At 40.7% G+C, this 27,928-nt stretch overlaps 2 protein-coding genes across 5 annotated transcripts in view; one reads left to right on the top strand and one right to left on the bottom strand.

The window, feature by feature from the left end:
* Nucleotides 1-1,717: 1,717 nt before the first annotated feature.
* NT5DC3 (5'-nucleotidase domain containing 3) lies at nucleotides 1,718-25,915 on the top strand. Its single transcript, XM_054208549.1, has 14 exons — nucleotides 1,718-1,895; nucleotides 5,294-5,478; nucleotides 9,021-9,095; nucleotides 9,658-9,713; nucleotides 14,207-14,297; nucleotides 15,960-16,097; nucleotides 17,598-17,658; nucleotides 17,895-17,997; nucleotides 18,139-18,240; nucleotides 19,242-19,323; nucleotides 19,675-19,761; nucleotides 21,065-21,205; nucleotides 21,572-21,636; nucleotides 22,746-25,915. The coding sequence occupies exons 1-14, from the start codon at nucleotides 1,844-1,846 to the stop codon at nucleotides 23,005-23,007; spliced, it is 1,500 nt and encodes a 499-aa protein (XP_054064524.1). The 5' UTR covers nucleotides 1,718-1,843; the 3' UTR covers nucleotides 23,008-25,915.
* Nucleotides 25,903-27,928, bottom strand: part of STAB2 (stabilin 2) — an 89,440-nt gene continuing 87,414 nt past the window's right edge. For 3 of the 4 annotated variants that reach the window (XM_054208525.1, XM_054208534.1, XM_054208503.1), the window contains one exon: nucleotides 25,903-27,623. In XM_054208525.1, coding sequence (XP_054064500.1) covers nucleotides 27,573-27,623 — 51 coding nt within the window. In that variant the 3' untranslated portion in view covers nucleotides 25,903-27,572. The remainder of the gene's footprint in view (nucleotides 27,624-27,928) is intronic. The other variant, XM_054208514.1, reaches the window with a different exon arrangement.

Here is a 27,928-nt window from a genome sequence, read left to right as displayed (position 1 = left end):
AAACCAGGAGTACCCTAGAACTGTGCCATGAATTCAGAATGACTTTCACAGAGTCTACTAATTTCGTAGGTGACTTTTTTTTTTTCTAGTTGTACATGGAAAGTTTGATGCTGAAAGGTAAATGGGAGCTTTCATTTTCTCTGCCCCAGGGTGTTGTGGCAAAAGTTCTGTAAAAATCTTCTCTGACTAGAAAGATCAGAGAAAGCAAGTACCAGATTAGAAATTATCTATGAAGTTGTTTTTCCTCTCACCTTGTCTCTTTTCCTAAATATTGCTCATCTTGTTCTCCCTTTGTTCCTGGAATTTATCATGACGGATTCATAATAATGTATACCAGGATCACATACCGCAATATCAAAACGACAACGTAACATAAATGATAATGTAGGAACTTTGATGAAAGCTGTATCTGGTCTTCACAAGTAACCAAGTCTGGGGAGTCTGTAGGGTATCAGACTTCCAGCAACCCCAATTGTGGTGTCACTCAAGAACTCAGCCTAGGTGGGAAGGATGGAGCATATAGTTACCCACTGCCAGGTGCTTTGAAATCCGAAGTTGATTGTTTTTTGTTCAGTTTGTTGTGGTTTTGCCTGTAAAAAATAAGGTGGGCATCATTCTCTCTAAAAAAAGAGAATGCTCAGAGTAGTACTTTGGATTTGTATAGGACTGCTACTTTAGAGATGTATGGGGAGGAATGGGTGAGTAACTTCTGGGCATAAGCGACAATGGATGTGGATCTCCTTGGTATAAGAACAAGCTATGTTTGATGTTTACTGTGTTGGGAAAAGAATACATTCCTTTCACTGTTAACAAAGTTTCTGAGCGCATCAGGAATTCCGCATGTGGAGCTCTAAACTTGCTGCTGTGGAAGTGGTCTGGTCTTTGTTCTTCTTCATCCATGCATCATCTAACTTTTTTTTTTTTTTAAATGAGTATTAATAGGTATGGTTCGAGTTCTCAGACTGCCAGGGTCTACCGCTATTAGTGGCAAGTGTTTCACAAGGAGGTGGGGGCCTCAAAACAGCACTAGGATTTCTGTGGATTTCAGGGTATTCTTTGTATTACACCTTTTGTATCCAGCTTATGTTTTGAGCTTATTTTGTTCAGGAATGTAAGCAGGTGCCCTTAGCACTTCTCAAGAGTGAGCTGGCTGGAGAAGTAAGTATTTGCTGTTGATGTGTGTGTTGTGAAAGGATCCCAGGCAGCTCCTAGTGCAGGGGGAGACCCACGGAGCAGCACCGGAGGCGAGAAGTCAGGGTACGTTCCCCCACGCAGCTCCGCTTGACCTTGACCTGCGTGTGAAAAACCTTCAGCAGTTGCTGATAAAACGCTGCCGGCGGTGACGGATGGGGGGAAAGTCGCTTTCTCCGGTGGGGGTGTCAGACCTGAGGGCCGGGCCCCCCGTCGCCCCTGGGCCAGCTCCCCCCGGGGCGGGGACAGGTCTTCAGAAAGCCGCTTCCCGCTGAAGCCAGGGCACCACCTCCCTGTGCCCCCGCCACAACCCAGCGCTGGCGGCGGGGCGTACGGCCGGCCGGCACCTCCCCGGGCTGGCGGAGCGGCGGGACGCGGCTACCTGCCGCCCCCGGCGGGCCGGGCCCCGCCTCCCGCCTCGGCACGGTCCCGGGGCGGGGCCCGAGGAAGTGACTTCAGCCGGCGGCGGGGCACGGCGCGGCGGGGCTGAGCGGCGGCGCGGAGGATGGCAGCGGCGGCGGCGGCGCGGTCCCTGCTGGCGGCGGGGCGGGCGCGGGCGGGCGGGCGGCGGTGCCGGGCCCTGCCCGCCGCCGGGGCCGCTCCCTACTGCACCGTGGCCCCGCAGCAGCAGCAGCGACAGCCGCCCCCCGACATGAAGAGCTACCTGTGGTCGCGCTACAAGGAGGCCAAGAGAGTCACCAAGGGTGAGCGGGGCGCGGGGCCCTCCTGCTGCGGGTCGGAGCGCCGCCGGGCTGGAAAGCGAATAAATGCATGGGAGAGGAGGAACGGGGATCCCAGTGGGAGCTGCTGCGGCGGTTTGATGGGGGACGAGGCGCGGGTGTGTGTGGGGTCCGTGCAAGGCACTGCCCGCCTCCACCCGGCGGGTTTCTCCCCGTGGGTCGCCGCGGTGAGGAGCCGTGGGTCCGTCCCGCAGCGCTCGGCGGAGCCGCCGTCCGCTCCTGGAGTCACCGCGGCTCCGGTGTCAAAGTGCTGTCCCTTTCTGGTGGTCTCCGGCGCTCTCCCAGTCTCAAACTGGGAGGGCGGGTTGGGTCCTGAGGGCGGGACGCTCACATGCGCTGGTGGGGGCGGCTGCCCCTTTTTCTTCCCCGCCTCTGGAGAAGGGGTGATCCCCTCAGACCAGCAGCGCCCGTCCGGCCCACCGGGGCTGCGGCCGTTCGGAGGTGCCTCGGGCAAGAAGCCTTTGGTACGGCGCCCCTTGGGCCGGGCCGGGCAAAGCGGCCGGCATCGGAGGTGTTGTGTGGAGGAAAACAAATGTAAAGAAAATAATCAGGAAGATGGTCGTCTCTCCGAAGGGCTTTCTGCAATAGGCTGCTCTTCCAAAAAGTTAAAATGCTGTGAGGTTTGGATGTTTTTGTTTTTTCGTTTTGCCTACGTGAAGCATTGAAGGCAGGGTGAAATGCTAATGATACGTGCATGACTGCGAAGCCCTGTTCTTCAGCCCAGCTAGGCAAAAAGTTAAGGGCCATATACTTGCTTGCTTCTGCCCGTGTTCTGATAGGAAGAGTATTACCAAGGTGTTGAACGTGTGATCTTTTTAGAGAGCTGAAAGAGAAAGGGGGAGCATGTGTTTCACAACGTCAAGTGGGAAAGCTTGTCCTGTAGTGGCAATGGATAATGCTTTAGTCTTGCATGTTTTACCCTTTAAAAAAAAAAAAAAAAAATTACTGTATTGTCCTGCTCTTAAGAGTCTTGAGCATAAACTGGAGTTTCACTGTGCTGGATGCACACGTAGCATTGGCAAACATAAAATAGTGGCAGCATTTCACAAGTGAAATAAGAAGCCATGTTAGAGATCTCAGAAGAATGCTATGGACTTTGGAGGGTGGGATAAGGCATAGGAAGAATGTAAGGCATAGTAAATGCCTTTTGGTTTTAATCTTTTTTTTTTTTCTTTTCCTGTTTTTTTTTTTTTTTTTGAATTAGCTTTTTCTTGTTCTAAACCACACCCAAATAATACTTCAGAGCTGAGGTTAGAGCGTGGGGTAATGTTAAGAGAAAATAAGTCAGTCAATGGGTGTGGGTTGGCGAACGAGGAGCCAAGTGCTTCTCGAATAATTCTCCGAATGTTTTATTACAGCCTAAGTCACCCAGCGGTTTCAAGTATATGACGTTCCACTTAGATACAATGTTAAGATGACAAATCTGTCCTGATTTTTGACCCAAGGTTTATAGCGCTTGGGATGCTGTCTGCCAGCCAGAATGTCTAATAGTTACAAAGTGTTTGTTACTGTCTGTTTTCAGACCGGCGCTAGTCAAGCTTTTTTTAATCTGGAATATCTTTATCTTTATATCTATAAATATCTTTATTTTTAAAATAACTGTTGACTCACCAGGCTGCACAATTGTCATTTGAAAAAATACTTTAACTATAATACAGAAATGGGTGTTGTAAGGTGATTTTGGAAGTTCACTCAAAACTATGGTTATGACTTCAAGTTAATGAAATGATTCATGGCCCTTTTTATAGAATAAGAGTCTTTACTTTAATAGTAGTGTGTCAGATTGCATTTGATTATTTTGTTACCTCAACTGAGCATAATATTTAACTCCTGTATTACTATAAGCAGTGCCTGGAGATAGTAGGAGCTAAGGTTTTGCTTGTAGCTTATTTTGTTGGATCCCCTGAAATGAAAGGTATAGCTTTTCATGTCAGCTTAAGCATGGGGAACTCCTGGGATTGTTTTTGGTGAAAAAGATGCTGGACTCTATTTGAAACTTGGAATTAAACTCAGTCATGCTGTTCTTTCTCTCTCATAAAAATTAAGACTTGGGTATCCTCATCTGATAAAGTTGAATGGTTTCAGATTACTGTCTGTTATTGGGCATCTGTGTAAGTTTCTTACTGTATCTGCCTGTCAGCTGTGCAGCAGTCTAGGGCATTGCTTTTACAAAAAAAAATGTTATTTCTCTTTCTATGAGTTGGCCAGATTTTTCAAAATGGAGCAGTATCTTTCTAACAGATCTGGAGTCCCCGCACCTACCTGCATTGTTGAGATGATTTCCTCCCATGGTGGAGCACATAGTGTATCTGTCAGAGCTGAAGGTGTTGAGATAAGCTTGACCAATTCTTTCTAGACTTATACGTAGAACGTAACCAAAGCAGCATATTCCCTTTAAACTCACCCTTCCAAGCACTGATTTAAGATGAAAGCTCCCCCTTTTCCACTAGCAGAGAAGGATGGATTACAAAGATAGTATATGGGAAGGGAAGAAAACATGCTCGTGTTTTATACTTCCAGGAGGGTATCATTCAGCCTCCTAATGTTTCTCTTTCAAGTTTTCTAAACAAGAAATATAAACATCCTTAATACTGATGTTGGTCCTAAAGTTACTTTATATGTTATGGCTCTGTGTAAGTGGTCTTCTCAGAATACTTTTCAAACAAATATCGAGAGAAACACCCTTAAAAATGGAAGTGATTTACACACACTAGGTAGATGTGTGTAGAGAATAAGCAGAATATTTTTGGTTTCCTGATTTTCTAGAAGGTTAATAAGTGCAGCAATGTGTACGTAACTGTTGTTTGGAAAGTATGGCAAGCACACAAAGTTTTCTTATTTTAGTTGAAATTGAGTAATGTGACAACCTTGAAATGGTGAAGCAAAATAAATTAAAGCAAAGTTAAATTAAAACAAGGTCAGTTCTGCTTCTGGGGCAGAAGCTGGGCCGAATAATGGGAGGAGAAGACAAGGCTTCTATTATAATAACAATCCTTCAACTCCAAAGTTCATTTTCCAAAGCAGTAATAATGTGTAATGGAGCTAGCAAAAACTTATATATATTGAGTCTGAGCTTCTCTGAGCAGGATGCCAAAATACATCTTCTGTCCTACTTGAACTGTACAGAGAAAAGTGTGCTTCACGTAAAAAAACTATGGGGTCACCAAGACAAGTTAGGGTCAGCATTTTCAATAGCATCATATTGTTAAGGATTAGCTGGTTAGTGTGAATTAGTTTGATAGTTTCCATCACCATTTATCTACATTTAGAAATCGCAGTTGGATTTCTATGTATTTGAATAAAACTACAAGACTGGTGTTAACGTGGTTGTTTTTTTTTTTTTCTCTCTCCCTTGTTCCCAGAGTTGGTTCCTTCAATTATGAGTAACATGCTGAATCCGGATGCTATTTTTTCAAACAATGAAATGAGCCTGTCAGACATTGAAATTTATGGTTTTGATTATGACTACACGTTGGTCTTTTATTCTAAACATCTGCACACGCTGATCTTCAATGCTGCTCGAGATCTTCTTATTAATGAGCATCGGGTAAGTAAAAACAATGGAATAACAATAAACTTATGAATAAAGAGTTTAATAAATAATTTCTGAGAGGGGTGTAACTCATCTTTTCATGCCTCAGTCCTATCTTGGCTCACTTATAACACATTTTGTACAACAGCTACATGTGAACCACAGAAGTCCTGGTTTATTCTCAGCTGCAGTTTTGAGCAGAGCGCAATCTGACAACTGTTAAGGCGTACAGTTATATTTGTTTTATTTTTTAATGTGGTGGTGTGTTTGGTTTTTTTTTTTTTCCTGATTGTCAGTTATTGGAGTGGCACTAATAAATGAGCTTAAAAGTTACTGTTACTGTTCTATGCATTGCTGTGAGTGCAGTGATGAATTTCTATATGAAATATTTTTAGCTGGACTTCTTAGGAGGTCTTTGATTGCACCATGTGCATGTGAGGTGCTCTGTATGCGCCCGGCGTTTCAGCTGAGTTAGCTGACGGGGCAGGGAGTGCAGTGACGCTGAAATTGGAGGCTGGATACAAGAGAGACCCACGTAAGTGTTCAGCTCCGTAGTCCCTAAGAGGGAGCGCTGCCCTGTTGCCTCACCAAGCAGCACGTCTGCACCGGTGACCAGTTGACATCCAAGAACCTTGGAGCTGGTTGTTGCGTAGTTTGGGGATGGGAGAAGTTACTGTGTGTCAGGAAGCAGGGGGGGAGATGGGCGACTTGGGGAAACTGAAGGTATCGCAGGGAAAAAGATGGAAGAAAACATGGACTGAAAGAGGTGAAGTTTATTGAACTGTAGGTCAGTTCAGGAAAATAAAAGGCAAAAACTCCACAGAGTAAATTAATTAATAAAACCGCTTGTGTATTTTATACGACCTAAATCTGAATGGGTGGTGTTATTCTACTTTCGTATTTGAATCTAAAGGTTAGGAGCTATATATAAACATCTATAAATATCCCTGGAAGAACAAACAAAACTTCACGGGCGCTACAAGCATACACAACTTGATCCCCCTAAGGTTTTGGCATGTCTTGGTAGCAATTTCTGTACCATGTGTAAATACACTTTATTAAAGCTACGTGATTTCTTGCAAAAAACATTGTTACTGTAGGAGTGAAGATTAATTCTTGTAGACAAAAATTCAAATGGTGCTCTGTCTTTACTATTTGGATGAATTCAGGTAGTAATAACTTTCCAGTTTGTCTCAACTAAAATTTCTTGAGTTCTAGTAAACGAAGCTGCAATTACTTTTTGAGGCAGCTTATTGAAATACATCATGTCCTGTTATTGAGGGACAACAGTTTTTATTAATTCTATCTCTGTAGCTGCCTATACTGTTAATGTTTTTGTTGCCTTTAACATTAGAAAAAACTTCTATCTAGTATTGCCTATTATGTCTGTCACAGTCAACATAAAAGATGGACAATTTTGGTCATGGTAGGGTAAGGTAATTCATCAGAAATTGCAAAATTCAATGTAGGAAGCCAGGAATTTTGAAGTGTGTCCAAGAGAATAAACATAAATTTAATGCTAATCTTGGAGGTGGCAGCAGGTGTTGAATGTAAACTCTTGCTCTTGGGTTTATTTCTTTCCTAATATACGGGCCTTATCTGGACTGCTGTTTCAGTCCAGATATATGTATCCCTACCAAGAGTGGGGTAAGCAAACAGTGCAATTTTTATCACTTTATTTTTGTTTGACTTCTAAGGAAGCTTTGATTTGTATGCCAAGGTAGACCCAATCTTTTTCTCATATGTACTGGCATGCATGCAAAAAAGACAGCTGTCTAGTAGACTAAATTAAAGGAGTAAAGTCAAGTATGCAGAAATTTGAAAAAGTCAGAAATAAATTTCCTTGTTTGTGCTTGATGTGGCTGCTTTGGGGCATGTGCAGTACATTGTAGTTTTTAATTGATCACATTCTATATCCTCCTCTGATGTTTTCCCTTGTCTCTTCTGCTTCACATTCCTGGCCAAACTTACACATCTTCTCAACCTATCTGTGGGCTTTTGATGCTGTTCTTCATTCAGATTGGTAGCCTCCCCATGTTTTCTGGAAGTGGTAGTAGGGATCATAGTTCAGAACTTAGGAGAAAGGAGTATTTTCTTTAACTGTAGATGCCCGTGCTCAGTACAAGCACAATCTACAGCAGTTGCAGAGCAAGTCCTCTTTAGCATAGATAAAAACTTTGTGGAGAAATTGCAGTTTATTTATTTTTCTGTGAAAGTTGCTAGAGCCTCTGTTGAAGCTGTGTAATCTACTTTTTTTCCCAAAGGCTTGTAAATTAGCCATATAGGTATGGAGATTGTTGTAGTGAAGGTGGAGAATGTGCCTGAGATGAATTTGTCAAGTTCTAAGACTGCTGTAGCCTGTGGGAGGGAAATGAAGGATTGCCTTTCAGTTGGTTAGTCAAAGAAATTATAGTTTTCCCAGGCCTTGTCAGAAGTCACTGAAGCATTTTACCTTTTAAAAACAAATGAACAAACCCTTAGCCCAAGGCACACATCTAACGTATATGTTTCTTCATGGCTAACCTAGGCTTAAAGCAGGACAAAATTATGATTGGCTGAAAATGGGCTTATACTGTAAAATGTTAGAAAACTCTCTAAATAGGCGGTGTGAGCTACCTGTGCTATCTGTAAAGAACCTGAGGGAAGAGTACATGACATAGGCATTCAATACACAACAAGGTCTACAAACACTGTCCAGGGTAAATACAGTTGGATCACTGTAGTGTTCTCCTGAAGTGGCTCACCCTGACGACGTTTAATGCCCGACTTGCTTTCAGGATCTGATCTTTGTGACATACTGTACCTTGGGGAAAGTCCCTGTTAGGGAATTCTTCTTTCATCCCTCCCCATCTGTACTTATTTTCAGTGCACCGTGCCTTTAAACACCTCTGGGGTCTATATTTCAAACTCAACAATCTAGGATCAGGAGTATGGTCCACACTGAAGGAGTTAAAACGGTTGTGTTTCTTTTATTTCTCAAAAATGCCAAAGACTTTTTTTTTTTTTTTGCTCCTGTTAATATTGATGATGTGGTATTGCTTTTTCTTTCAGTTGAAGTGAGCAGTAAAGTTCAGGTATCTCTATAAATCAGGCCATGTTCTTAGGTTCCTAGCTAGAAGGTTGAGTTGGAAACTGTGTTCATATAGTTTGTTTCATGGGGAGGTTTCACAACGCGAGGTAGCTCAGCTATTACATTTTAGGAATTTAATAGAATGTAGTTTGTTTTCAAAAGTGCATACATTAAAATAACTTTTTGAACAAGAGGCTAATGTTCAAACGTGATCACTACAGAGTACCTGGATGTCCAGCTTTAGGTACCGTGCTTGACTGAGATTTAAAACATTGACCTTGTATTTTGGAAATTGGAAAATTGTTTGGAAAAATTGGAAAAATGTTTGGTTTGTCTTGCACTGTGCATATGTTCCTGCGAATCTCACCAACCTCTCAGAAACCTCTTAATGACTAGTGAAGGCTTTTAAAATTCTGCAGAAACTTTTTTTTTTTTAAATTTGTTTTTGTTATGGTTTTAAAATCAAATCATTGCTCTCTTTTCTTAGTATCCTGCAGAAATAAGGAAATATGATTATGATCCCAATTTTGCAATCAGAGGACTTCATTATGATGTACACCGGGTATGTATAAATAACTTCGTGATGAGTTATGTAGTGCGAGAACTTAGCCAAAGAAAATAAATAAGGCTTTTAAGTCTTCCAACTTTTCACGCTGTGTTGATGTGTAAGGATTTTGTTTCATATTTTTCTCTTTCATAGCAAGCTTGATTTTTTAATTTAATTTTATTTTTTTAAATAGCTCTTAAGTATAAAATGTTTTGAGTGTTTTGTTCTCATGGTGGGGGACAGGGGACGGGGGCAGGGGGGGGAAGGAAGACAACTTAGGGCGTAATAGAATAAACCTAAGCAGGTATCTGCTAGTAGGAAAAACTATTTCTTCATGACTTGGCTCAGGTCACCGGACAATGTTTCCTTGGTGATTTGGCAAGCACTAGATAAAAGCCATTGATAAAAGTATTTTATCAATGAGGCTATGAAGGAAGTTGAAGTGAAGGTACTCAGGCATTCTTGAGACAGAAAGGTTACAGATAAAATTACTTTGATTTTTATAATTTCATGTCAAATAGTTGACATGATAAAAATGGAAAATGGATTTTTTTTTTTTTCCCCCCCCACCTGCAAGGCATTGTTAATGAAGATTGATGCTTTTCATTATATTCAGCTGGGAACAGTTTACAGGTGGGTAAAATTATTTCCTATTTATAATAAAAATGTATACTTACGTTTTTTGAATATCTTAGTTGCGTTTATTAGTGTACCTCTTAGGTTCACATAAGGAATGGTTCCCTGAAAAGCACGGGCATGAATGAATATTGCAGTCTTGCTGGAAGGGGCTTTCTTTGCACCTCTGTGTGTACACACAGACATGAGCACACACTTACTGACTGATACAGTACAGCTGATTCCCCAGTTCAGAGCTGGGGAAGTTGGCAAGCTGGTTGGTCACATAGTGCTGACTCACTTTGTTTCCGGCTGTTAAATTGTGCTGAAAGACATCTAAAAATACGCTGATGACTTCTCTGCTGTTGCTTTCTATGTAAATAATTGTCACAGAGGGCCCGTTAGCATGACTTTGGTGTGGCTGTAGAGACACTTGGGAGGTCTTGCTGTGTTTGCTCAGAGCTTTGAAGTTTGGGCATATCGACCACATCATACTTGCAGAATGGAGCACAACTGCTTTGTGCCCACACAGCCTGACACTTTTTGAGTTTACTGAATTATGTAGAATTGGCAATCTCTGTGCTGTGCTTCGTTACATGATATAGATATACTGTATGTGATATTTGACAGGAGAGTTTTTAGTATGGCTCAGTTTGCTGTAATGAAGCAGCACGCATTTAACTGTCGTGAACAACACACTTGGTACCAGATTTTATATTAAACAACAAGCCTGAGCATGTTTCTTAATGTCATTGGACAAAAAGTTTTCTTTTGTGACCAAAAGATAATGCAACCTTCAGGTGATTTGCTATGAGGGACTGTCTGTGGTAGTATGAAATGATAATAATGTGCTCATTACTTCTTTTTGTTTGCCAGTCGGGCAGATCGGTAGATGATTCAGTGGTAGCTGTTGATCTGTTCTTCTATGAGTTAGTCTGAGATGCCCTTTGGGAGAGAGGAGAGGAACAGAAGGAAAATGAAAGAGGAAACAAGATGGCACGGTCCAGCATTAGGCTCATACTGTCAACATAGTAGCTATCTAAAGCTGCCAAAACAATGTGTTCTGTACATATTATGAGAGTCTGAGTAAAACTTTATACCATTTATTTGTGTGTTTTATACATGCTAAAGTAGAATAGAATCACAGAATCATTTAGGTTGGAGAAGACCCTTGGGATCATCGAGTCCAACCATCAACTCCACTGTACAAACTTCTCCCTTACACCATATCCCTTAACACCTCATCTAAATGAGTCTTAAACACATTCAGGGATGGTGACTCCACCACCTCCCTGGGCAGCCTATTCCAGTGTCTAACCACTCTTTCTGTGAAGAATTTTTTCCTAATGTCCAGCCTAAACTTACCCTGCTGCAGCTTGAACCCATTCCCTCTTGTTCTATCGCTAAGGACCTGTGAGAAGAGACCAGCACCAACCTCTCTACAATGTCCTTTCAAGTAGTTGTAGAGAGTGATGAGGTCTCCCCTCAGCCTCCTCTTCCTCAAACTAAACAGTCCCAGCTCCTTCAATCGCTCCTCATAAGATTTATTCTCCAGGCCCTTCACCAGCTCCGTTGCCCTCCTCTGCACTCGCTCCAGCACCTCGATATCTCTCTCATATTGAGGTGCCCAGAACTGGACACAATACTCAAGGTGTGGCCTCACCAGTGCTGAGTACAGGGGGACGATCACCTCCCTACTTCTGCTGGTCACACTATTTCTAATGCAAGCCAGGATGCCATTGGCCCTCTTGGCCACCTGGGCACACTGCTGGCTCATGTTCAGCCGCTTGTCAATTAGAACCCCCAGGTCCTTTTCTGCCAGGCAGCTCTCCAGCCACACTTCCCCAAGCCTGTAGCGATGCATGGGGTCATTGTGGCCCAAGTGCGGGACCCGGCACTTGGCTTTGTTGAAGCTCGTACCGTTAGCATTGGCCCATCGGTCCAATCTATCCAAGTGTCTCTGTAGAGCCTCCCTATCTTCATGTAGATCAACACTCCCACTTAGCTTCGTGTCATCTGCGATACAATAGTTATTGTATCTTTCAACTGACAAAGCCTGTTGCTGTGATTTTTGAAGGAATCATTTATGCAGGGCTAGGAGGGAAGCAGAGAACTCAGTGTGAAGGTCACTGATTGTAAGACTTGTTTAAAAGAGCTGTCACATTTTTCACTGTGAAAAATGCTCGTTTGCTAGATTAAAGGACAGGTGAAGTAATCAAAGCTACATTTATCTGTACAGGTATGTAGTAGAAATATTAAGGTTGGTATGAATGGGAATGTGTATGTGTGAGAGCACCAGAAGAAATGTTGACAGAAGGGGAAAAAAGAATGGTGTGTGGTGGTGTTGCCTGCATCAGTTGGTCATCAGGATATCATCATATCTGCATGCTGTTTCTCCAAACATCCATACGGGGAGCAAAAAAGAGGCTGAAGAGTTTGAGAGATGATGTTAGGAAGAACCATGGTATGACTGGAACTCTATAGTGACCAGATGAATGGGTGGTGAGTCCCTCAGCAGTGTTGCTGTATGACTCAGAGTGGGACAGAATGAAGAGGCAGAAGATCACAGTTGCTGACAACTTGTAGTACAAAAGGCACATCCAAAGCCAGAACATGATGACCGGGCAAGAAAACTCTAGAGAGGTGAAGAGCAGGTGTCCCTTGTTCTCCGTGTTACTCAAAGTAATTCTGGACAGACTGCTAGGCCGCACATCTTGGTGCTTGTGAGTGTGTGTGAGGGCAAAAGCGAAAGCTATGATTTCACTCAATACTTTCCCTTAATTTTGTTTAAAATGAGATTACTTTTCTGTACCAACACTGAGCACTGCTGTTAGTTGCTGTATATCTGTAGTTCTTAGGTTTGACCTTCCACGTGCTCTGTATGCGTGTAGGTCAATTATACAGCTGAAGGTAGCAGCTGTACAGCCAAGCGTACAGCCTTGTGTGCACTGAGAGGTGTAAGCAGTTCTGGCGTCCCTCTAACAACGCATGTCTCCAAGAGCAGCGGTGTGGGCCCGGCTGTAGGTGAACTGTGATGCTTTTAGTGCTGTCTGTCTGTGCTGTCAGTGGAATAAAATAAACTTTGTAGTTACACAGCTGGACTGTGACCTGTGTCAAGACTATGAGTCTTCTGGTAAAACTCATCTACAGCTTTGCCTACACAGTCGTCTTTCCTCTCTGGGTTTTATGTATGTCTGTTGTCCTCTCTTGATTTGTGCTTAAGTAGCTCCTGATCCACAAGTGTTTTCCTTAGCAGTATTCAAATACCACTTGGCATAGCTGTCTGCAGACTAGAAGATGAGTCAGTCCTCAATTCTGATCGTATTACATTTTGGTTGCGTTTCTTCATGTTTACTGCTGTGGAGTGGGTGACGCTGAACTTTGTATCTTACAAAACCAAAGTATTACCTGCCGTGTTTGTGCACAATCCTAACTTGAATGCTGGAGTCCTACCAGCAGTAGCACAGAACTACGTATAAGTCCCTGTAGGATTGAGAAGCGCAGTAAAGGATCTGGTTAACGTGGGACTTTGCTACCGTAGCAGCGCTGAGGAAGTTCATGTATCATGCCCTTCCACTGCAAAGCTGGTGTGGATGCTAAACACTGAAAGTACTAGGTTATTAATTAATTTATTTTTTAATGCCTCACAACACTTCTGGGAAAGACCAAGAAAGGGAGGTAGTGGAATAACTGTCTGTCTTACAAGGCTGCAAAACACCACAAGTAGGCTTGGAAAAAAGGGACGAGATAATCTGGTTTTTGTTTGTGTTCTTTAATCTTAAGCAAAACCTCAACACTTCTGTGTCCTCTGGTGAGGATGTTTGCATGCCTGCAGTGTCTTGGATGCTTTAGTGTGAGATGCTTGATACTGTAAATGCTCAAAACCAAACAAAACCAAAGCCTTTACTCTCTTAATAGTTGATAAAGAAACTCTGGAGAGAGATGATATCTCCTTCTTCCCTATTTGTTATTATATTTTAATATTTTAATTACTTGTCAACAATCCTTCAAGTAATCTTAAATTTTGGGAAACTGAATTGTTGATACAGTTTAAAAGAAATTCTTATTTAGTTAAAGATTGTGCATGTTTTTCTTTCCCTTGCATCTTCAAGGTCATGCTGCAGAATAATCTGGTTTAAACACTATCACATCATCAGTGCTGCGTGAAACAAAGGCAGAGTGAAGAATTACTTGTGTTAAGAAACTGGAAGCTCTAACTACTTCTTACAAACCCTTGAGGCATAGTTTCAATGGAGACTAATTAGCTCTTTTCCCGTAAGAAAGTAAAAAGGACTTAAAATTGGAATGTGTTCCGTGTGCGTCAGCCTGTTAAAATGTTACTTGTTCTGTAAGGAAAGATGCTGTTTTAACTTACAGACCAAAGTGGTCTTATGACATTATTAGTATTTTAATAAGCTGCAGATCTAAGTGTTAATCTCTCAGACTTTCATTCGGTAATTACTTGAAAATTTTAATCTGACTTCTGAACTAAAGCTAATGTTGTTTTCCAGAGGCCTCAGCGTTGTCCCGGATGAAGAAGTCATTGCAATGTATGATGGTTCACATGTCCCTTTAGAACAAATGAGTGACTTTTACGGAAAGGTAAAACCACAGAGGGCTCTTTAAAAATGGTTTTTCTTTGTTTTTTTTTTGGGAGGTGGGGTGGTGCTGTTTGCATTTTGTTCTTGTACTTACTAGCAGTTACATTTTCTCAGTACATGACTGACTTACAGTTCTAGATGTGAAGTTTGCCCTCTAAAGTGACAAATGTCTCTTTTTTTTTTTTTTCTCCCACTCGCTGGAGTTTCTTCTTTCGCTGTTCCCTTTCACAGTCATACAGACAGAGAAGTGGAACGTATTAAAATTAAGTGACTTGGTCAGTGTTGCACAGCAAATCTGATAAAGGCTGGGAAGTGAACCATATCTGGTGCCTTACCCCAGCTATGTACTTCTTCCCAGTGGTGTAATGGCTTAGCTGATGTAGCAGCAAGTAAATGCGTGGAGGCATCTCTTGCATACAAGCTGGCGTAGTGACAGTAAGAGGATTTGATGAAAGATGAATGATAAAAGATAAAGCTTTTAAGTTTAGGATGTGACTTTGTGGGGAAAGTTAATCTTTTTGCTGGTAGGTTCCTTCGTCTTTCCCAAATGAAGAATGGTCCTGTCTTTTTAGTAAAAACCAAGTTTATTTTACCCCTTTTACTTATGGGTGTTAATTCCACTTGTTCTTATTTTAAGGAGTTAAACTTAGAATTCCCAAATCTGGTGCCTGCAGCAGTTCTGAATATTGTCCTGGCATTCCCTGTGGGATGCCTTGGTCTCCGCAGGTCTATGCTTTCTTTGATCTTGGAAAGAACAGTGACAGGAGGCTATGGACACAAACTGAAACACAGGAGGTTTCCTCTGAACGTCAGGAAACGCTTTCTTTACTGTCAGGGTGACCAAGCCCTACCACAAGTTGGTTGCCTAGGGAGGTTGTAGAGTCTCCATCCTTGGAGATATTCAGAAGTCATCTGGACAAGGTCCTGGACAACTGGCTCTAGGTGGTCTTCCTTGAACAGGGGCCTTGGACAAGATGACCTCCAGAGGTCCCTTGCAACCTCAACCATTCTGTGTTTCTGATCTTGACTAGTGTTTTGTCTAAAGCAAAGATGTCTGGTTGCTTTAATCCCCTTCTTCTTGAGAAGTATTTGGTTTGTATTTGTTCTTGTTATAATGAGATTCTCTGCTTTTGTGAAACTTAACTATAGTTAACAGCTTTTGCAGACTAGAAATCTTTTCCTCTGTTCCTGCATGAGTTATTGTAGATTCTTACAGCTTTTTATTATCTCTTTTCAAGGAAGTAAATTGTTTTGCAGTCCTAATCAGTATTCCACTTATTAAAAAACCAAGCAAACAAATCCTCCACTCCTCCATCACAATACCCACTGCCTCTTATTTACAGAAGTGCAGACTTCCAGTGAAGGCCCCTAAGTCCTTCTCTTGACTTTTAGCTCAGCACTGTCTTTTATGTGTTTATGAATTAAAATACTGCTCTAAGGAGTAATTATTCATGAGTAATTCTTAAAATAAAGCCAACAGTTTTGTCAGAGTTATTTTATTAGAAGTCTGTTAATTCAAAAAGAATCTAAAGCAATGTGAACAGTGATGGCAAAAGCTGAATATCTGCAAGCAAGCTGAAGTGTTTATGCTGAATGAATGAAAGTACTCTATTCTGAGAAATGCCTGACATTTTTTCTTCTTTTTTCTTGCCACCCCTGTTAGAGCTCACAAGGAAACACAATGAAGCAATTCATGGATATATTTTCCTTGCCAGAAATGACACTCCTTTCTTGTGTGAATGAATATTTTCTGAAAAACAACATAGACTATGAGCCTGTTCATCTGTACAAAGATGTCAAGGTACTAGCTTTGAAGATGTAGGTAAACCTCTACATTTGTGTGTCTTCTCTGTGAGCGCTTCAGGAAGCTTCAGCCCGTTGTTTCAGCTCCAGTGAAATGCCTCAACTTTAGGTTTTGTATGCAGTAATTATTGCTATAACAACCATAAAAATATAAGTAAAATGAAGGTAGACCTTGGAAAAGAAACATATAATAATTTGAAATTTGTTTTAAATCTGATGTTCTAGGGCTGTTGCTCTCTTTGTAGGTTTGAAGGGTGGATAGGGGGAAAGTGAAGAAGCTCTTGTACGTTAGTAAAGTTCCTTTTATTAAAGGTATATTTTTCTCAGTAGCAGGAATTCTAAGAGGCTATAGGGAATTCCAGTTTGGAGTTTTCAGTTATACTGCTTCTGTGTCTTCAGTAGTATATGATCATTTGCTGTCTCTTGCTTTTGGCCTATCTATTTTGCTTGTTTTTGTCTTTTCCTCCTCCAGAAAAATCTAGTAATAATGACTAGAATAATTTGACCCTCTTGATTCCTCAGGATGTATCCTGCAGAGGAGATAAAATTATGTCATGGTTATTTAAGAACAGAAGAGGTCATGCTTAAGTTTATGGCGTTTATCCGCACAAGTTTTCCATCCAAAACCTTTTCCTGGCCCCTTCTTGACAAGTATTAAACTCGTGTAGTTGTTCAGCATATGTGATGCACCTGAATGTTGAATTTTTTACTTTCAAAAGTAGATGAGAGATGTTTTCAGAAGCTTTTGACCTCCAGAATAACTTTCCCTTCTGCCTATGGTTACATAGGATCAGAAGGGTAGTTCCCATGGTTTCTGTTGAAGTATTTGTAGAAACTTCTGTGCTCCTCAGCATTAGCAACATTTTGGAAGCTCTGTAGTGGAATTTTTTGGGGATTTCTAGGACATACTGCATCTAAATACCAAAATGGCAGTACCACTGTCCTAAGCAAAGCGATCTGGTACAGAGCTGGCTCAGGAAAGCTGCCAAATGCCTTCAGAGCACCTTATGGGTGCTTTGCTTAAGCACTTAGTTTCTTTCGTCTGTTCATAAATTTATTTTTTTTAAATAACCAAGGTATTTGGGAGTTATCATAATCTAAAATCTATCTGATTTAAAGCTTCCCCCCCCCCCAAGAGGAAAGGAATGTGTTCTGCTCCAAAGGTCATTAGAAAGCTGTGATGACTCTGCCTCTGCAGAGCTTTCGCCCCACTTCACCTTTCCGAGCGCCCTTTCACAGTTGTTATGTAAAAGAGCCCCTGTGCTATCCAGTTTTACTTCCCAAATGTATGAAGTTAGTTTGCTGGAGGACAGGCCTGCTGTTTGTCTAGTGATGACCTACACATAACGAACATCATGTGGCATTTCTGTAAAGTTGAAAGTGTAATTCGGAGAAAGGAATTGCTTTAGAAACAAATTACTACTGCTACGCTGTGAGCGTAGCTTTTATATGTGAAAAGATTTTTCAGTTGTTTAGTGCTCTGTTGCTTTCCTGACAGGATTCAATCAGAGATGTCCACATCAAAGGAATAATGTACAGAGCAATTGAAGCAGATATTGGTAAGTACTAATGAGATCATCTGTCAAAGGTTTTTTCACGGATAGTATAATGATCTTTCTGTCTTCCTTATTTAAGATTACAAATTCTAAATTTTAAAGCTTGAAAGAGTTATTTCCACTTGTCTGAGGTGCCTTTGTTAAGCATAACCTCATGTTCTGAACCCTTGGTTGAATGCAGAGAAAATTCTCACGAAAATCTTTTTCAGTTAATATTGTATTTCCCCCAATCTTCACAGAGAAATACATCTGCTATGCTGAACAAACTCGCGCGGTGTTAGCAAAGCTGGCTGATCATGGCAAGAAGATGTTTCTCATCACAAACAGTCCCAGCAGTTTTGTGTAAGTGAACAGTTCTTTGCTGTTCAACTATACATTTTTAAAGGATGCAGAGGATGAGGCTCTCTAATGTAATTCATTATACTGCACAGATAACTGCACTCCTGTTACGCTCCACTGTTAATATCCCTCTGTCCTTTTTAGGGACAAAGGCATGAAGTTCATAGTCGGCAAGGACTGGAGGGACCTCTTTGATGTGGTCATTGTACAGGCTGATAAGCCAAACTTTTTCAACGATAAGCGAAGGTGGGTATTTAGTAAAGAATGATTCAAGCAGCTTATTCCATATAAGGCTATAGAGCATGTTATGAAATATTTTTATTTGGAGGCAGTTTAACGCGAAATCATATTTGATGAAATCCTGTTTAGGGACACTACAAGAATGCAGCAACACCTATTTCTAAAGTCCAAATGTTTTGTCACTTCTTACCGAAGAAAGTTCTAGTAGCTATTACAGGTCTACTGGACTGAGTCAGGCTCACAGAAGCTGTTTTTAGCATCTTAGCTTGTAAGTTGAAGTATGTTCTTTTGCTAATAAACCTGAGAAATTTTGATGCCTTCCAGAATCAGCGCCTTATCTGGAAGTGTCTTTCATTGCTTCTGGTTTTGTTTAGTCATACATGATATTTAAACGGCAGACTGGCTGACAGGCTGGAGTATTTGGACTAGTTGTTCGATTAAGTAAACACATTCGTAATGCGTTTGCACTACTCTTACACTTGAAAAAGACCCGTTCCTTTATGTGTACTTATGATTTGGAAGTGAGATAGAGGAAGGTGTTTTTTTTTTTTTCTCCTTTACCTTTTTTTCATTTAATTTTAAAAAGAACTTTGCTGTACATCTTGCCCCCAGTCCTCTGCCCCCTTCTTCAGTTGCTCAGTTATACAAAATGAGGTATTGGGCAAGATTTTTACACATCTTCACTTCTTTCGTGTTCTCTTCTCTCCTTCTTAATGGCAGACAGTTCACACTGTTTATTCCCCTCTGTCTGGGATCCCCGCCTTAGTTCTCAACAGCTGTTCTCAAGCTCCATTAAAAATGTCATCAGTATGATGGACAGATTTGTTGCATTTCCCTGGCTAATGCAGATGTTTTGGAGCTGCGCTTTTTCTGTTACAAAATGTTCGGATGCTAGAGACCATGTTTTCCTTTTGAAAGATGAATATTTTTTACATTAAAATTTTAATCTCCTAAAAAGTGACAGAATTTCTACAGCACTGTAACAATTGTGTATAATTCTATTCTAGACCGTTTCGGAAGGTAAATGAAAGGGGAGTGTTGCTTTGGGACAAAATTCACAAGCTGCAGAAAGGTCAGATTTACAAACAGGTACGCTTTCAATAAACTCTTTCAGTTCAAATTTAATACCTATTTCCTAGAATCCCAAGCTTCTTCAGATATCATAAAGGCTTCTAAAAAGTAGATACGTTTTTAAAGAGAATTCTTTTAATTATTGAAGTGGTACAAATTCATTGTCGGTATTGTATGTCTGCAGTTTACTTGCTTCTTGAAGTGATAGTATTACTGAAATCACCTGTAAAATTTGGGAATCATAACATATAAACCGAGGACAAGATTCTTGATATGAAAATATTTTTAGGGGTGTGCTAAATTCTTTTTTCATGCCTGTGAGGGTGCACGTTGCAGGCTGCTGCAATGTATGTGTCATTCTTTCCACAGGGTAACTTGTATGAATTTCTGAAGCTTACTGGCTGGAGGGGCTCTAAGGTTCTCTACTTTGGTGATCACATTTACAGTGACTTGGCAGTAAGTCGTTTATTTTCACAAAATAGGATAAAAGACAAAGCTTTTTATTAGTTTTCCTCTCTTCCTCCTCAGTTATTCAATATAACACACTTTCATTTGAGATTTCTAAATACAACAAAATTTAAGATGGTAGTTAAGCCATGTTGCTTTTCTTGCAGTGAAGGAAACTGGTGCTGCAAAAGGCCGACCATATTTTCCACCTGACTAGTAGCATTTAACTTGTTTACAAACTGCGCTCAGGAATGTGTGAGTTTGTGTTCCTGATCCAGATACTGATTGTGTCAGATGTAACAAGAGAGTAAACACAGATATCCAAATGTACAGGATGTGGCTGATTTGGATGACATTTACTACCGAGTGTAATAAGAGCTGAATGAACTTCTGTTTTGAATGGTAGGAGGCAATCTTCCTGTCGCTAATGGTAAACTTTCTTTCTTCCCGAGATCTTGCTATGGTTTGTAGCCCCACTGTCCAGGCATTTTCTTACTACCTTACAAACAAATGTATTGTTAACTGTTACTTTAGAGTAAGTGACCACCAGTTAAACTCTTTTGCAATTGATTGCGTATGAATGCCTGGATATGACTTGCCACTGCCAAGCTGTGGTAACTTTCTTCATCATCATCAGATGTTAACATTTTTGCTCCAATCTGCTTTTAAAAAGAAAAGTAAGTTTTGGTGCTTCAGAAGGCCAAGGGTCAGAGGAAGGAGGATGCAGATCTGTTCTTCTCTGGCACAGTGGAGTGTTGTGGTTTGGGCCGAACTGGCCACTGAGAACGACAGATGCTCTAACCCCTATGGAGGGGGGAGCTATGGAGCCTCTGTCTACCTGTCAAACAGGACATGGAGAAAAGAGCACAGGTGGCAGCTGCCTCGTCCTGTACTTGTCAGGAGGAGCTTGAGTAGCTGGGGGTCCCGATAGGACCCTTCTGTCAGCTGAGCGTATGGGTAAATGCTACAAATGCAACACGGTTTCCTCTAGATGCTTCTGACAGCAGCAGAGGTCTCATCCTCTGGAATTTCCTACAGTTAGTTTTAAACCTAATGAATTGGTGCTTATTTGCAAAGTGCTTATGTGTTCTTTATCTCTCGCTCTTTAAAAATGTGGGATTTGAAGCTTACTCTGAAATTAAATTCTCTTGCCTGTTGGCACAGTTAAGGCCCACTGTTTAATATTTCTGCTTATACGTAAGAAGCAATTAAATTAGTGCCCCTTTGGGATAAACAATGGTCAGATTCTTCAGTTCTTTTAAGTAGTTCTTTTTAAGACTAATACTTGTATTTTGTAATTCTTGGTAAATAGGATTTGACCCTGAAGCATGGCTGGCGCACTGGTGCAATTATTCCAGAGTTGCGATCAGAGATTAAAATCATGAACACAGAGAAGTACATTCAAACCATGACCTGGCTGCAAACCTTGACAGGATTACTGGAACACATGCAGGTTTGTTCTGTGTGTGTGTAATCGGCTCTGTAGAGCCGAAGGGATCCAGCCAAGTTTCTAAATGCTGGACATTGACGTTGCAAGTGCTTTCTGTGTCATTAAAGTTCACTAGTTTGACTGTAGATAAATAAATGCAATTATTCGTGTGGCTAGTTAGTAAGAGTTTTCCCAAAATCTTGTCCCGTTCCTCCACTGGTCAGCCTGGATTGATTCCTGCTTTCCGTTGTTTAAATTGTGTGTGGGTAACTTCTATGTACTGATTTATGAACCATGCTCTTGTCCTGTTAGCTGATAAGGATTTATTAATGGAAAAGCTCATTTAAGAGGGCATCCTTAGTTACCTGTCATCCATAATTTACATTCCAGGTTCACCGTGATCCTGATTCGCAAATGATTTTAGAAGAATGGAAGAAGGAAAGAAAGGAAATGAGGTAAGACATGGGAGATGGAAAAATTTGTAATATGCTTCACAGTAGCCCAGTGTTCCATAGAAGAATTTCTTCAGAATTTCTCTCCATTCCTGATTTATATTCCCTGGTACTTACAGACCTTCTAAAATTATCTGTGTGAAGCAATATTCTGCCTGTCTCTGGTGCAGCTCTTCTGCCCTCTGACCCTTTGTGCCTATGAACCCCTCTTCCTTGTTCCCCTTCTTTGGAACAGATGTTAGTTTCCCGCATGAAAGCGTACCATCGTATCAAATACTTCTCATCTCGGTTTTCCTGACCCTCTATGTTCAGCTGTCACTGTTGCTATTGATTACACAGCTTTACTTCTGCATGATTTTAAAATGTGTTTCTGTATCAAGATTTAGGTCATTTCTTCAGTTTTTGTAGATTATTTCTTCAGATTACATACAATGCATTTTAGAATACGCAAAAACTGGGCTCTGCGCTAGACTGGATTTAGCAGTGGACTAGTCACAGAGATAGGTAATAGGGCCAAAACTCCTAAAAATCTACTATCATGAAGGAGCAATCCCTAAATGCCGGGGGTGTGAAGCGCACAGTTGGCAAGGCCAGCAGCTGTACCACCAGCAGCCTTTCCCAGAAATGTGGACGTTAATGAAAGAGGAATGGTACTTGGCAGTGACTAATAACAGACATTAATTCCAAGATGTCTTTAAGCTTTTTTGTGTACATTAAGCCAAATCTTTGCATTTTTTTAAAAAGTCTTTTATCTTTGGAACAAGTGGATGTCATTAGGATTTAGATGAAGGCAAAAGTTTTCTTTCATAATCTCTTGAAAGGAAAGCTTGAGATGTGTTTCTGAAGTCAGAAGCGACTCATCGCTAGTTTCAGTAGAAGTGTGAAGTTCTTCTGTTTACTACTGTGATTGCTAGATTTGGGCTACGTGTGTGGAAGAGATGCAAAAATTTCTTACGTGGCACATTTATGTGGTTTGAAGTGCAGCGCTAAGAGAATAATACGTAGAAGAGATTATAGGAACTGCTTGCTTCAGGTTCTGAATGCCAGCTGGTAATGAGATGTGTGCAGGTATGTTCACTTCATTCTCTTTGTTTTCTTTTTTGGGGGGACAGGGAGATGAACAGGAATTTCTTCAACGCACAGTTTGGAAGCTTATTCAGAACTGATGAGAATCCAACTTATTTCCTAAGACGTCTCTCTAGATTTGCGGATATCTACATGGCATCGTTGAGCTGTCTCTTGAACTATGAGCCTGATTACACGTTTTATCCGAGAAGGACTCCTTTGCAGCACGAACTTCCTGGCTGGTCAGACCAGCTGTGCACTGGTACATTCAGAATACCTTTCCTACAAGATACAGTTCAGATCAAATAAACACTTGGCGCCTTCTCTCTAAAATGGGCAAATACATATCTCTTTTTTTTTTTCTTTTTTTGAATGTACATGTATTTTATTTAAGTCACTTAAATCTGTTATCTTGATTTAGATGTAGTTCATACTTGTTCTCAGAAGTGTTGTACCTATTGCTCGGAGATGTTTAAACTCCTCTTACACATAGAAGAGATAATGGACTGCCAAAATAGTAGTGGACTAGGAGGGGATGGCAAATTTGAGGGGAAAGACTGGCGGTGTTCTGGGCTGGTTGTTTTTAGTTGTTCATTGGAAATTTTGATCTGAGGCCTTGTGGATTATAGAGAAATTCTTACACTCTGTTCTGGCCCTGATCAGAACTCCAGCTGGAGCCTGTAATGGATCTGAGCACCGAAAAGCTTAAACCCAGTATTAGTAATTCAGTGATATGCAGTAACTGGGTTACCGTGAGATTGAGAGGGACGGTGTATGCATTTTAACTTCCCTTGCTGCTGTAGCTAGAGCCTTACCTGCTGTGGCGTTGGTGTGGCTCTGCTGCATTGCAGTGATTACGGCACCGGCGCGGGCTCAGGCTGATGGGCTTTTTCTCCTCTCTGTGCAGTTTCTGTTCTTGTAACGTCTGTGCTTGGCTGTAGGTGGATCTGAGCCTAAAACTGAAAGTGGCGGTAACTCGGGCTGCTTCAGCTTCCTTTTCTTAACTTTTAGGCACCTTTTCTTTTTAAGTTTCAAAACACTTTAAATATCCACTCTCTGGTAATAAAGCCATTTCAAGAGGTCTTGCATTTTGCATTTCAAAGCGGAGACAGATCTCTGTCAGGTTTTAGATTGATCCTAAATGCTGCTTTTAAAAAATGTTACCAGTGTCTTACAGTGGTTTGTAATGTGGTTTTGCCGTTCCCTGGGAGAGAATGTATTTCATATGGCCTTCACTAATGGACTCTTACAGTCAAAAGTAAACACGCACAATAGGCAAATGAGTTGAAAGAAATATTAAGAAATGAGAAAATGAAACCCAGAGTTTTATGATGACATTTTTTTAGCTCAAGCCCTCAAAGCTGAATTGGGGGTGGTGAACAGTTTGCATCAAGCAAAATAATTTTGGCAGTGCAAATTAGAAGTTTTATTGAATTACTGAAACTGCAGATAATGCATGAACATAAACTCTGGGTAGCATATATATGTTCCAAAGATTTGAGCTGAAAAATGTCTCTTTTGCACAAGGAAAACATCTGTTGATGTGTTTCCTCAAACAGGCACTTTATAGAACTGTTACATAGTTGTTTTTAAATAAGGATGCTTTCCTTTCTCTACATCCAAAGGAAATGGTTTTTTTTAACTGGTGCTTCCCACCCCAGCCATTTTAGAAGGCATCATATGATTAATGTTTTTCAAATTTTAGTTATTGAAGGCTCTGTTTTTAAAAGCACATAATTTAGAAAATATATAGCATTTGATATTCTTCACTTTGTTTTGGGATATCACTTGCTTCCTACCACGATTGTCAGATAAATAAACTTTTGGTGACCAAAAGTTTTCTTTTTTTTTTTTTTTTTTAAAAAAAACAAACTATCTGTATTATGTGCAAGTACCTATATTGAATTTCATATGCAGTGTCTTTCATATTTTTAAAAGCATGTTTGCAAAGTAAAGAATGTATTCTAATCTAGCCTGCACAATTTCATCAGCAGTTTTCCTGTATGCTTGAAATCAGTCTGAAGTCCTCAGAGGTGGTTACAGATTTTATGTTCCTGGTTTTCTTGTGCTGCTGTTTCAAACTTGACCTGCAACACTCCTGAAGTGAGTGTTTGTGTGTGTATTTAAACAGATGAACGTGCTTCAAGTAAGTTCGTCTGACGGTCCTGCCGTTTTGCTGGAAGAAAAAGATAAAAGTTTTGCAGGAAGTTAGTGTGGCGTTATCAGGAGACTTGATGGTGGGGCTGTGCGAGAAATATTTAGCATAACTTGATAATGAAGTGTGGGGATGGAAATATCCCCAATTTGTCTTCAGTTCTATATTCTGAGGCTCGGATAGAACTGAACTGGGTGTTACATGTGTTGTAGCACCTCTCATGCTCCAGAAACTTCAATGCACTGTTTAAAAGAAGCCCCCAAACCACTGCACATTCTCCATCTTACTACCAGCAATTAATAGTATTTTGTTAATTCAGTTCTGCATTATTGAATTTGATAATGTTTTGTTGGCTATAGCTCTGTGATGTTTCTTCTTTTAAAGCTGGCTAGGAGTCAGTTTGTTTTGACTAATTTTCCTGTGTTAAGCAGGAACAGTTTAATTGGGTTGGATGGTGTTACCCACGTAATACACATTTTGTTTCAAGATGATTTCCTCCTCCCCCTTCCCTTCTCTTCACTTACAAGTAAAACTTCTGTACAAAGCTATGTTACACAAGCCAGCCGAAGTGAAATCTTGTTTATATTGCATGACTTCTTGAAATAAACAACACTGCATGAAAAAAAAATCATTATGGCAGGGTTATGTTCCTTTAAAACAACCCAACTATAAATAATATGAATTTAAGTGAGAATTTTAAAGTGTGTTATTTATTTTTCAGTGCTAGAATACTCTTCTTTAACTTTTAAAAATGTCTTGCATTTTTGTAATGACTTCAGAGAACGTGAGTTGTACGCCTCTGCTCTCTGCATTCTTATTTTAACCTTGTTGTGTTACTGACTGCAAAGAGATTTTTGAGCATGTTTAAAGGGCAGTGTCTCTTTATATTCATTTTGGGAGTATTGTTCATTTGAACACCAAAGAAAGAAGAAACTTCCTGTTCTGTCAAAAACTCTGAAGAGAATTGTCTGTCAATAAAAGAAGAGTTTAATGAACTGTGGAAACTTTTTTTTGTGATAAAAGTATTTAATGATTATTACAAAAATAAATGCTTGGACTTTATCTTCTGGTCCCTATGAGCCTTAATATTTTGGGTGACTGGGGAGAAGGAAAGAATGTGAATTGTAATAATTGCAAAATTCTGTGGGGAAAACTCCCCTAAATATATGTATGTGTGTTTAAGTGTGCGTATGCGTGTGTTCTAAATCTTTTAATGTCTTCTAAGTAAAACCAAGCAGGCATGGGGGGGCAGGGCACGGAGTTAGGAACATGACTTGAAGTCTGTCTCTTTCATCCAGGCATATTTTTGCATTAGATTCCCTTGTTTGTGGTTGATAGCTGCATCAACAACCCTGGACTTGCCTGCAGACCTTGTTCTGATGGGTGGCATCCTGGGGTTGCTCTCAGAGGTAACTAATGCTTTCTTGCAGGCACACCATCCCTCCTGTCCCCCATGCATGGCAGACACCAGGAAGCACATCACAGGGGAACATTACTGCTGCCAGCAAGAAAGTTGTGATTTTCTTGCTGTTTTGTGGTTTCTATAGTGTTCTCACAATTTTCTGTGATATTCATGTTTTGAGGGAAGGGAAAAACAGTAAATCAAACTCTTAACACATTTCTAATATTATGTTGAAAATCACAGCTGTTATTGCTGTGTATCAGTTGAAAGGCAACGTGCTCAGTAAAAATACGGTATGTGAACAAGCAGGTAGCTTCTTGGTAAAAATATGGCATGTGAATAAGTGGGTAGCTTCTAAAAACTAAAAAAAAAAAAAAACTAAAAAAAAAAAATTGGAATAATCTCTCCAGGGAAGTGGTGGATTCCCCATCACGGGACACATTTAAGACTCGCGTGGGCAGGGTGCTGGGCCATCTTGTCTAGACCATGTTTTTGCTAAGAAATGTTAGACCAGATGATCCTTGAGGTCCCTTCCCACCTGGTATTCTATGAAAACCTAAAAAACTGACTGTGGACATGACACGGCAAGGGTATGTTCATCTTCATTGCCCACTTTCCACAAAAATGGCTTAAGTAAAAATTGATTACTATCGGAATGTTCCCATATCACCTGTATTTCTTACTAAAACTGCTGCAATTACTGTTTCCCTTTGTATGGTGAGGCGAGATGTAAACACAACACAGACAAGTTCGAGGAAAGACAGAAAAGCTAGAGGAGGCAAGCAGGGCAGGCAGGATGCTTGCGTTTCCCGCTGCTGAAATTCTTACAAGAAAGTATTTTCCCTCAGTTTAAAAATACAGGTTTGACACATGTTCTGTTTCGCACTTGCCAGTTGTAGTTGTAACTCAGCCAAAATGAAAGCCTAGAGTACTAACAAATTTAGGATATTTGCCAAGTTAGCAGCCCTGTGTGTTTGAGGCCATTTTTAAAGTCTGTGAAGAAGAATAAAAGCAGTTAAATTGCAGGCTAGTGAGATTCTGCCGTTCACAGAGAGGTGTCTGTTTGCTTCTGGGTAGGTTAGTTGAGACTCAGTTTTGCGTTTGGCACCCATAGTTTGTATTGCTGAGATACAGCCAACACTTCTGAGCTTGGTAACTCCCTGAACTCTATAGGCTGCATCTTAACAAAGCTGTGCTCTTTTGGTTTTTTGTAATTAGTAATGGGATTTTATTCCCCGAAATGTGTAGGTGCTGTTTTTTTCACAGTAAGTGTAAATAGAAATGTGTTTTATAATTGACTAATGCCAAATCCAGTCTTTAGTTCTGATCATGAGGACCACTTATCACAAGCTGCTGGTCGTCCGAATCCTATAAAGTAGAAGAAAAAAGAATATCAGACTTGAACATTATGTTAAGAAATAAAAGTCACTTTTTGGCAAAGTTGTCTATGCTGACGGCAGAGTTTGCACCTGACATTTTCGCACCAAACAAGTCTCATACTGGATGCAAAAAGATTTATTTTGATTTTAGACTCTGCATTTATATGAGGGCCTGGCTAAATTAGACCATTGAAGCTATTCAGATACTCTGGCTTTTATTCAATCTTTCCTTCCCTTGATTCCCAGCCCCCTTCCCGTTGTGTTTCAGATTCTTTGGCATGGCACTCAGCTACG

Source organism: Rissa tridactyla, chromosome 1 (genome assembly GCF_028500815.1).
Source record: "Rissa tridactyla isolate bRisTri1 chromosome 1, bRisTri1.patW.cur.20221130, whole genome shotgun sequence".
NCBI lineage: Eukaryota > Metazoa > Chordata > Aves > Charadriiformes > Laridae > Rissa > Rissa tridactyla.
This window is presented reverse-complemented; position numbering and strand designations above follow the sequence as displayed.